General features: G+C 35.7%; 1 protein-coding gene across 1 annotated transcript in view; it reads left to right on the top strand.

The window, feature by feature from the left end:
• The window catches only part of LOC139736249 (MAM and LDL-receptor class A domain-containing protein 2-like), a 182,721-nt gene that overhangs the window by 69,902 nt on the left and 100,592 nt on the right, over window positions 1-12,227 (top strand). Inside the window, exons 20-28 of the mRNA XM_071646980.1 lie at window positions 1,236-1,368; window positions 2,644-2,679; window positions 3,177-3,293; window positions 3,724-3,759; window positions 5,007-5,156; window positions 6,617-6,849; window positions 7,522-7,642; window positions 8,773-8,790; window positions 11,917-12,033. Coding sequence (XP_071503081.1) covers window positions 1,236-1,368; window positions 2,644-2,679; window positions 3,177-3,293; window positions 3,724-3,759; window positions 5,007-5,156; window positions 6,617-6,849; window positions 7,522-7,642; window positions 8,773-8,790; window positions 11,917-12,033 — 961 coding nt within the window. The remainder of the gene's footprint in view (window positions 1-1,235; window positions 1,369-2,643; window positions 2,680-3,176; window positions 3,294-3,723; window positions 3,760-5,006; window positions 5,157-6,616; window positions 6,850-7,521; window positions 7,643-8,772; window positions 8,791-11,916; window positions 12,034-12,227) is intronic.

Raw genomic sequence — 12,227 nt, 5'->3', positions numbered from 1 at the left:
AACATTCAATTTGAAGAGGTTTTTAAAGTTTATTTGATGAAAATCGGTTTTGAAATGACAGAGATATTCGAAACAAAACCAAAATAAAACAGATTGATCTTAATTCAAGGTCGGTCTCACAATAAGATCGCTTTGTTTTGGGTATTTCAGGGTTAAAAAAAAAAATCCATTTAAAAATACATTGAATTCCTCTTAAAGGTATATGCTAATGACCCCCCGAGGGTAATTATCCCCAGGCTAAATTCTGTTTAGTGGTAAGGTTTACAGAGTAAAGATTATGGCTATCGGTTAGGTTTGGGGTTAGGAGTTTAAGTTAGGGTTAGGATTAGGGCCAGGAAAAGGATCCGGGGTAATTGCCCTAGACCCTTCATAAGAAGTTACTCACCCCCCCCCCCTCCCCCTCCCCCACCCAAAAAAAAAAAAAAAAAATCACCATCTTAAAACGTTGGAAGTCTGAAGCCCCATCTTAACTGAAACCTTACCATCCCGTTGAAATTGCGTTGATGTGTTTTTATTTGTTTTTCAAGAATATCGTTCTTATTATATTCTAGATCTGCACACCATACACTATTGATTCAGAGAAACCAGCCACAAAGACTCTAGTGTCTAATGTTGAAATACTGGAGACGTTAAAAAATCATGACTTGTTTTGACAAAACGAAATATTATGCCACAGTTTTCAGTAGGTCCTATCTTTGCGATGATCTTTTATCTTAATTGTTTGTTTTTCTAATTAGGGGGTGTTCTTCTTTTAGTCACCATCTTTTTCCTAAATCAGTAGTGAATGATACGCGGTGTCTTCAACAGCAAATGTCTCCTGTGCGTGAAAACAGCATTCACCCAAATTTTGGTACAAACAAGAATATAAAATGTAGGATAAATGTGATTTGTAATCAATTACTATGATTGTGGACAGGGTTGTCCTGCTGTTATGGACAGTCACTTCTCATGTCGTGTTTGAAAATGTAATACAGCGGTTTCTTTATGTGAACCCACAAGAGAGATGAAAACAGAATACAAGTGGGAAGGACAAATCTTAGCAGCTTTCATGAGAAAAAGTAGTAAGTTGTTGCACATAATATTTGAAGCTTGGAAAAAAACATTGAAGTTCGCTGTGATCAACTGTGAGTTGCAAACAACTTGCATCTCCTTGTTCCTAGACCTCGAAATCCTGACTAGTTACTGTGTCGAGTACCTTCAAACACGTAATCAATATACATGCAATTATTCTACAGGTCAGTATCTACAACAGTGGTTACTACTACGACTGGCCATTTTACATCACCATGGAAGGTATACGTGGGAATGACTTCACTGGCGATATCGCCATAGATGACATTTCGATGTTACATGGCTACTGCCAACAAGGTAAATGCACAAATCTTAAATTTTCAGTGTCTGTTGTCGAGGTTGGAATGACTCCGCGAATAATCTAACTTCACAACTGTTGACTTGACAGGTGTTGCAATATGTATGACCCTCAATCTTAAAGGAAAACTGAAATTACACTCATGAAAACTAAGAATGAAGATAAACGAGACTGAGAAAAAAAAGACAATGCCAGCTTGCTTAAACTGTTCTGGAAAAGAATTGGGCGCAGTGGTATAGTGGATAAGACTCTCGACTCCCCATCGGAGGACCTGAGATCGATTCCTACCCAGTGGTTACGTACTTTGACAAGATGTTTTACCCACCACGTCCCTCTTGACCAAGAGGGGGGGGGGGGATGTTTCATAGAGCTGTTTTCAAAGTTACGAAGTACTTACGAGCTACTAGTGATCAGCTGAAATTATTGAAATTCTGATAAGTATAGCACATCACAACTGATCACCAGTCGCTCGTAAGTTGTTCGTAACTTTAAGAACAGCTTTATGAAACACTCCCAGGCGTATTAATGGGTACCTGACAACGCTAGGGTAGATAATGGCAGGGCCCTCTGGTGGACCAGTGACAACATTGAAGAAGCTATTCCCTGGCGAAAGAAGGCATCGCTCTTATTGCTATTATTATTTTTTTAAATGATCATTATAGTTATTATTGTTATTGTTATTATTGTTATTATTGTTATTGTTATTATTATCATCATCATTGTTAATTGTGTGTCAATCGGAAAGGAAAGGAAAGTTTTTACGTTACAGCGTAGGAAGGTTAAGTCAAAGAATGTTTGTTAGATTTCACCTCCTTGAAATTCGAACATCTTCAAATGAGTTCTGATATCTTACACGATGCAAAGTTCTGCGAAAGTTAATAGTACGAATGAACTTGAACAAGGAGAGCAAGGTTTAAGGAACTTAGTGCGTTATCCACACTTCTTAATGTATTCTGCTTAGTCAATGGGTATTTTAAATCGAGCAAAACGCAGTGTCAAATATTGTATATGTATTTGGATTTGACACACACACATACACAAAACCTATACAAAATATCTTACTTCTTCAGGCAGAAGATGTAGTCCTTGCATTCACGATATCCATCCGTCAAATATCATGTGCTTGAATGTTTGTAGACAATCTGATGATTATGAATAATCATCATACACTTGTTGATTCATTTGTATAGATGGACTGACCTTTGTTCATTTCCATCTTCGCCCGAAGCAATACTTACGTGCATTTGGAATGTTTTCATTCATCTCTTTCACAGCTTACACAACTGATTATCCCGACTACACCACACAAGGTATGAATGATTAATTGGCTTTCTGGACATGCATGCATGGTGATTGGAGACCTCACCTACAATTAGAGTCTTTCTCTTTTTGTGTCTGTTTTTATTTTTATTTTGAAACTTAACAATGAAATATTACATCACATTGTGTTAAGTTTCAATCTGTTGTGATTCATTTCAATTAACATTCTGTAGAGTCAAACAAATTTTTGATAATTTTTACATCTTGCATTGATACCACAGCGAGAGGGAAAATAAATGTTAAACTAAGGCATTTTTTTCACCTGCTGTATATTCAATCACATAATCATTTAAGCGAATTAAAATCTTTTTGGATAAATAACGTGAAGCAAGCAACGCGTTCATTGCTTTTTGTTTTGTCTGTGTATCAAATGTTGCATTTCGACTGATGTATGCTACAATAACATAAGATACAGTTCTCCTTTGATTTTTATATTAATAATAAGGAGATTCAGTTTTGAAAGTTGTTATGGTGTTTCTTTTCTTAGGTTATCAGTCCTGTTATAGTTGGCAATTCCAATGTTACGATGGCACATGTATATCAGACTATTATCGATGCAATGGATACTCCAACTGCGGAGATGGCAGTGATGAATATAACTGCGGTAGGTGTTAATTTCCTTATACCATCAAATATCAACTCAATAAACTGTATTCCTTTCCGTCCCATTCTGGGTTTATTCAAACTTTTAAAAACATTTGATATCTATAATTATGTATATATAATCGCATATAAAATTCATAAAACATATGACATTGGCCTACTCATTACATTTTACAATATTTTTTCTCTGTTGCTTTCTTTTTATGTCTTGCTGTCGTTTAATTCGGAAGTTTTTGCAGTCATAAATCATGTCTTATTCGTAATTGGCAAGAAAATTGACTTGGGCGTCCCATTATAAGTGTTTCAGAGACAGTACCTAAGGAACGCATACATCGGGTGCTTAATTGCTAATAAATTCATAGCCCTATTATGAACTGTGTGATGGAGAGGGTCTCAGGTGCAATTTGTCTGGTTTCTTGTTCTTTTCGTAGATTATTCAACGAGCAGTTGGTATCAGACCACACAGGGTAAGATGATTCAAAACTGTCAGCGCGTAATAGCAACATTCGACAACGTACAGTAATGTGCCTATGATTTCCTAAGCGTTGATTTTAATTCTACAATGTAAAATGAAAACTAATTCTTGATAATGATTGATACTTAACACCATCCATTTTATTATGGTTTGGTTAATGATCAATACTAAATCGGTTCAATCCGGGTCGAATACGTTTTCGGAGTTGATGACCATATAAGAGTTACGGTGTAGCAAGAGTGTATAATTCATAACCTTTTGACTTTCAAGAGCGATTATTCATGCAATACTAGTTTCTTTCAGGCAACATCAGTATGTTCAATAATTTTTTTCCGTAAAGATCACATGTACCTCTTACAACCCGGAAGTATCACACACTGAAATCAAAAACGTTTTTGCCTCGAAATCGGCGTGAAAGACTTGACCATTATAAGGCCTGTTTGTCATTTCCCAGTAGCAAACTTGCACAATTATCATGTCCTTGAATTAAAGTTTTCATGGATAACTTTAGTGTAGCTCCGATTAATGCTACAGAGAATGCAAGAAACGGACCTAATACAATGTAACTTACCGATTAAGTTAGCTATAGCCTTATAAGGGTAAAGATCGCCTCACCTCCACCCCACAATTTTCATCTAATTTAGAATGGTAATTCAAATTTGAAACCGATTGAGGTCGTATTTTTAAAAGCATTTTGAACACGAATGAATTTTACGTCATTTTCCTGTGAGCTTCACTGACGGAGATTGAATTCGTAATTGCATAAACGGGAATGGTGCACATCATGAGACAGATACTCACGAATCATACAACCCTCTCGTCATACAGCCCATGAGTTCCACTCTAAAATAAACAAAGCTATGAGTTAAGCAACACGTTGTAATGTCGAATTACCTCGTGTCGAACTCATGGGCCTTAGTTGCATTAGTGTCGAACTCATTTTCCGAATGACTCGTGGGCTGTATGACTCATGGACGCTTTTTTTTTTCAATGTTGAACTCATGGGCTGTGTGACTCCTTAGTCATGTTAGTGTCGGTCTCGTAGGATGACCCCAAAGCAATTATTGCTACAGCTCGTGTGTGTTGCTAATACGCAACGTGACATGCAACATGATGCGCACATGCAATACGATGACACAAAGTTCAGCAAGCAAACTCTGAGCATTGAATTATGCTGATATAGATGTAAATCTTTAATACAAGTTTGTTTGTTTTTTAATCATAATTATCCTGAACCAGATCCCGGAGAATTTGACTGTGACTTTGAGTCCGGTCTCTGTGGATGGCAGCAGGCATATTACGGTGACGATTTTGACTGGACTCGGAACAGCGGAAGTACCCCGTCGTCAAGTACTGGACCGTCAGTGGACCATACCAGCGGAACCTATTGTAAGCAGTTTGGTCTTGCCTTTATGTAGGTTTCAAGGTCCTGTTTACCTTTGGGAGAAGTGATTTTAAAAAAGTGCAAGATATCACATCCTGATGCATATCTTTAGGTCAGTTGTATCAAAAAACACCCTCCCTTATTACATATATAATATTTATTTATTTGCAATAAAGCCTAAAACATAAGGAGATATCACTATTTTTCTCATTAAACCATAACTGTAGACGGTTTAGTATGATTTTTTTTTTATTATAACTATTGTTCACAGTTTGTATATTTAACGATACTTAGCATCGATTATCCTGATTCAAATTTTTACATTGGTTGATTCTATCCCTAACTCACATTTAAGAACTATTTTGAAGCACTAATGCTGGGTTTTTGTTTCATCTGCAAATGGTCAATTATGCCTTTAACATTTTCATCGTAATTCGATGATGCTTCTTTTTCTTAAAATGAGATTTGTCATTTTGCCGTAGATGAACTTCTCTATGCCCATTCATATGTGTTATTATCACTTTTGTTATTATCTTACGAATAGTAAAATTTGAAGAGCTTGATCGCGAAACTATTAAGGCGTCATGTTTTATTCGAGTGCATACTCAAGACCCCAAAACAACAACAATAACAACAACAACAAAAACAACAACAAACTTTCCAATAATACCCCACTGTTACTTATCATTTTCGTTATTTTTACGAAGGTTGAAAATACACTGACAAGGATGGAAATGCAATGTAATTAATAAAATGAAATGGAATGAATGAAACAAGAATGGAACTTGTTTTGCGATCACATTCTACCTTGAAATCAACTGATCATTTGCAATCAGAAATTATGGAAAACACCTTTATGATAAATCACTCCTTACTTACCATGGCATGAAAACGTTGATTATTTTGTTCAAATTGGGATTACCTTTTGTATATTACACAACGTCAATAAATTTTACAACATTTCGATCCCAACATTCATGATCTTGTCAGTAATTTATTCATGTTGTTAAAGTATTGGACCATGAATAACTTTGATAAAAGAAAGGTACTGACATAATTCTCAAAAGGTGGAGTATTTCAACCTCAAACCATTCCTACTACAAAAATTCTTTCCAAAATGGTGAGAAGATGTGTAGCAAGTAGCGTTTGATGCATAACAAGGAAACAAAATTTGTCATGTATGTAGAATAGGGGGCATCGCTGTAATGCAGAGGCGGATCCAGGAATTCCGTAAAGAGGGGGCGCGTTTACAAAATTAAATGGGGGGCGCACGCACCCCTCCCCCATTTTTTCTTTTTATTTCTTTTGTTTCAACAAAAAATAAAGGGGGGGGGGGGAGGGGCGTGCGCCGGTTGCGGTCCTCCCTGGATCCGCCCCTGGTAATGTTACTCTGCCTGTAATTCTTAATCTTTATAACATTAACAGGTATTTACAGCATGTGACCTGTTTACCCTTTTACTTGCAGACGGATATTATATGTATATAGAGGCCACTCCACGTGCTTACGGAGATGTCGCTCGCCTATGGAGCCCCGCCTACAGTGGTTACGGGTACTCATGCCTAACATTTTGGTCTCATATGTATGGTAGCACAATCAACACACTGAATGTCTACAAGTCTGAGTCAAGGTCACCAAATGCGACGGACATTTTGTACTCAGTCAGTGGGGAAAGAGGAAACTATTGGAGTCAAACACAGGTAATTCTGAGGGCGCTATTTCCTTTTTTTATTTTTTATATATTTTATTATCGATCTGCTCTGTTTGAAAAGGAAATGAAATGTAGAATTATGAGAGATAAAAAAGAAATAACCTGAAAGAAACCGTCGAAGAGACACTCGCAAATAATCGCAGGACACTGAGGATCAAAAATGGAATTACATATTTTAGTTTTTGCCGGCAAAATGTACACACCGAGACACACACAGGTTCACGCATACACACACGCAAACAGACACACACCCATATCATATATATATATATATATATATGCATTTATATATTCATATTATGTATACTTTTTTTCAGAAATGTATTCATTTTTAGGAGACAAGTACTGTAAAATCACAGTATTTAGATTCCTGTGAGCACATGGAGAAACCAGGCAATTCATAATAGGTTTTGATTCAAAAGGTGCTAAATAAAGCAGACTCCAATGAGAAACATTTGATTGGAGACACATCAAAAAACCATTCCAGGTTAATAAATTTGGAAAGTAGAGAAACTGGACCAGTGAAAAGGGCTGAAAGTCAACAAGCTCACAGTGCATGTTAAAAATGCGGTGCAGTACATCAAGAAACGATTTTTGATCATATTAGATTACTGTGTCGAAAAGCTTCAAACACGTCGTAATATATTATCTGTTAATCCAGATCAGTATTTACAACTACTACTGGTCATTCTACATTACCATGGAAGGTGTACGTGGGAGTAGCTTCACAAGTGATATCGCCATAGACGACATTTCAATTTCCCCGGGATACTGCCAACAAGGTAAATATACCATTTTTTTTTTCAGTGCTTACTGTCAAAGTTGGAACGACTAGTCGAAGGTAGAATCATATAATGCATTTCATTTGAAATTCGAACTTCTAAAAACTACATCTAATTCTAATACGATGCACATTCTGCTAGAGTCGTAATGACATTCATTTTCAAATTTCAAAGAATTAGGAGTTTCTCCCCCGTTTAGCCCGAAGAAAAAGCAAAGGAGTCCCAGCGCTACATTTCCACGTTACTTTGAGTGACGTTAGTAGCTGCGAACAGTTAGGGCTGTCATAGCGGTGAGTTGGCTCAGTCGGTAGCGCGTCTGCCTCGACCCAAGCGACCCGGGTTCGATACCCGAATTTCACTGAGCAATATTGTGTGTTATCATCTGTCCCTCAGATAGAACATAAAATGGAGGTCCCGTGTGCGAGAGAGTCGCAACATGCACGTAAAAGATCCCGATTCATTCATTCATCGCAAAGAGCAGGGTGTTTAACCCGGTGAAGTCGTCCCGCCTCACATCCAACTGGATGTATCCAGTAGTCTTTGTATAGTAACATGCCTTTGAATAATAGTCTTCAAATATTTATCATTCTTCTATTTCTCTTCCATCCACACAGTCGGGCCATGGCATAAGGAAAACTGTTCGGTTCTAAACACTACGAACATTTCAAGTTATTATCGGAAATTGTTTAAATGAATTTTTGCTTTTAACAGATTTGAATTATTCTACAATTCACTTTGACTTTAAGTGCAAAGTTCCGCACTTTCTTATTAAATGTAGTACGTGTCACTAATGTTAGGGTGTTCGCGTCTGTGTACTTTCCGTGTATGAGTGTGGAATTTTGAATGGGTTATTTGAAATCTAATCATGGAGATTTTTATTGCTTTTGTAATTTGGGATTATTGAGCTGTAAGCTGAATGTAGTAACCATTGACCGTCTCTATTTTTCTTAGTTTGGTTAAGTGTTTCAACGCAGGCTTAAGACAACGCGTACTTCTCGTTTGTAAACAATGTAATTTGTCTATCATGAATAACTATAACCAAGACTTTAATTAGGCAATGTTTAAAAAGTTTTAAAAAAAAGTATGCACTATTTCTGTATTCCTGAACTCATTCTTCATTATCTTTGCAGGGGGATACACAACACAAGGTATGATGACACACTGAATTTAATATAAATATATATTATTGAATATAAGATAAAATAAATAATAAATCCTAATTACCCCCGGAAGTGCCTGAAATGAATGAGTTAAATCTTATATTAATGTAAGAACGAAGGACTTGGGTCATTCTTACATTATAGCGCCCTCTATCATCCTTCTCTCATCTCTATAGCAGAATGTCATGTACAGTATATGAATCAAAGAACGACTCAAGTCCATTTATTATGATTCAAAGAACGACCCAAGTCCATCACACAAAATGGCCTCTCCACAATTAATGTAAATGTTAATTGTCATAGTAATATATGTTCTAGTTTGTATACACAATGTTGCCTTCCCATCACAGTTAAATAGAATATTATTGGACAAATAAAAAAGATATGAAGTTTTTTTTTAAGTTTACTCGAAATGGTCTTCCATGGACTTGGGTTGTTCTTTTTTTATGTGTGTGTGGGGGGGGGGGGGGACGGTAAGTCACATCAATGTTATCCCACCAAACTGTGCTGAATGATATGTTTCATATCAGAAATTAATACATCATAATGAATTGTGTATATAATCGCATACACACACACACACACACATATATATATATATATATATATATATATATATATGTATATATGTGTATATATGCGATTATATACACAATTCAATTGTGTGTGTGGGGGGGGGGGACGGTAAGTCACATCAATGTTATCACACCAAACTGTGCTGAATGATATGTTTCATATCAGAAATTAATACATCATAATGAATTGTTTATATAATCGCATACACACACACACATATATATATATATATATGTATATATGTGTATATATATAAGCATATATATATGTATATATATATGTATATGTATAAGCATATATATATATGTATATATATATATATATATATATATATACATATATATATATATATATTATACATTTATATTTAAATATAAAACATGCGCTTTCCTCGCCAGGAAAAAATCGTTTTAATGCTATATTAGGTTTATACCACCTATATACACATATATGACAGGTATTATGCAGCATCATACTATTACGAAGCTGCATAGTACCTGTCATATTATACTATTTCATGATGTACAATGTGTAATAGGATGATAAGAGAAATGAAGATTAGGGGAAAAAAGAAACATGCCTCTGAAATTAAAGCCCTATAAGTTTGTCACCACCTGGTTCATTATAAAGACTTATGGACTGTTGATGGATTTTACTCTTTCATTTACCCCTCCCCACCGCCCCCCCACAAAAAAAGAAAGGTTAGTAATGCCCGTAAGGATTTCAACGATTCTCTTCGCAACCCCTGTAGACAACAGATATGGAATAACAGTAACCTTGCTTTCTGTAATCTGTTTCTGTAATCGAATTGAAGTAAAACTTGTATTAAATACACTCATGTTCAGAAGCATTATGTACCTCACCCGGACGCCCATTTTCACGTTCATGTACATTATCTTATGCCACATCATTTTGACGTTTATAGGCCTATAGCTCTTGACCGTTTTGGTCAAATCATGTAAAGTCATAATTAAATCAAGTAGGAAACGATTCCCTTTTTTTTTTTCTAATATGTCCGGCAAAATTCTGTCCTGTTGTAAGGGACAAAAAAATAGTTTTAGAAAATTTATAAAAACAACTTCAAAAGAATGAAATGTTTTTGTTTGTAGGTTATCAATACTGTGGAAGCTGGCAGTTCCAATGTTACAATGGAAACTGCATACCAGATTATTGGCAATGTGATGGAGACAGCGACTGTTCCGATGGCAGCGATGAATACTATTGTGGTAGGTGTGCATTTCATATATGACACCAGCCTATCCGCTGCATGAGTTCTATACTACAACCCCATTAAGCTTTAAAATCTTCAACATCCTACAGATGTGTCTTTATCCCATCTGTTTTAAGATGATTTTGCGTGCCTTTGACTATCATTGAATTCTTTGTGTTAAATGCAGTCGTTATGTTCACGTTTTGCTGTTCGTCAATCATTAGCAGAAAAAGATAACGATTTATGATTTCAAAACACCCGGTGCACCTATCTACCTTTAAAAAAGTATCTATGAACTCTTTTGACTATAAGTACTAATTTATATTCTTTTTTGTAGTTAGAATAAATAGAGACTTTAAAAAGTACATTATTTTTCGTGCGGTTTTATTGCAAGTATGCAAGATGTTCTTGATGAACATAAAATGTTATTGCAGTTGAATCCGCATTGTCGATCCATGGCCAACGGAAACCCGTTAGGTACTATATACTTTCTACAAGAATTTCAAGTTATTTTCCAAAATAGTTCAAATAAATAGACTTCAAACGATTTCAGTAATTCATAATTCACTTTGACCTTTAATTCACTATTCCACACTTTGTTATGAATGTTGTAAGTGGCGCATATTGCTTGGTTCTTTTCTGAAAGTAAAACTGCCACTAGAATTTTGTGTCGTTTTGCAAGGTTTATCTAGAGACGCTTTGTTGCTTTTTGTAAATGCTTTTTGATTATCAAATTGTAAGTACAGTTGTGTAATAGTAATCATTTGCCGTCATTACTTGTCTAAGTGTTGTGCACGTAGTGTTTTTTGGACGATAAGCATTGTCAGCAAATTGTTTTATAAGTTCCCAAACCATGTACCAACTATTTTGTTTTCCCTGATCCGTCTTCATTATCTTTACAGGGGGATACACAACGCAAGGTATGACGATTTTCGGTAGCAACTATAAAATTTACAATTCAACCTCATCTGGGATTAGACGCTTGTCTTCTGTAATTTGCTTGAAAGGGGCCGTGTCACATAATGTTGAGATCCAATCACATTGAGCTTTTCAATTTGTCTCCCTCTAAAACTTCGTTCTCGTGCTTTCATCCAATCACGTCTTTTTAGATAACGTATTCATGTTACAGATTGTTACATTGTGATACATTGGCTTGATGATGGGTGATATCATACTATTTCTTATTCCTCGGATATCTAATGATAAGAAGAAATAGATTATTAGAGATAAACAATTGTTGATACCTGACTACTTTGTTTAAAAGAATGATAATAAGCAACTCTCGGTAGCCTTGAAAACAATGGTTCATGTAATATTCTTGTTTGTAGGCTATCACTACTGTGGAAGCTGGCAGTTTCAATGTAACAATGGATACTGTATACCAGATTATTGGCAATGTAATGGATACAGCGACTGTTCCGATGGCAGCGATGAATACTATTGCGGTAGGTGTGCATTCCATATGTCACTGCCTCTTCGCTGCATGAGTTGTATACTTCTACAACCCCATTAAACTTTAAAATCTTCAATATCCTACAGATGTGTCTTTATCTCATCTGTTTTAAGATGATTTTGCATGCCTTTGACTATTACTGAATTCTTTGTGTTAAATGCAGTCGTATTGTTCACGTTTTGCTGT

The sequence above is a fragment of the Diadema antillarum genome, unplaced genomic scaffold, assembly GCF_040938485.1.
Source record: "Diadema antillarum isolate AM-2024a unplaced genomic scaffold, OU_Dant_1.0 seq00000634_RagTag, whole genome shotgun sequence".
NCBI classification, from domain to species: Eukaryota; Metazoa; Echinodermata; class Echinoidea; order Diadematoida; family Diadematidae; genus Diadema; species Diadema antillarum.
Note: the sequence above shows the minus strand (reverse complement) of the source record. Positions and strands in the feature narration are given on the sequence as shown.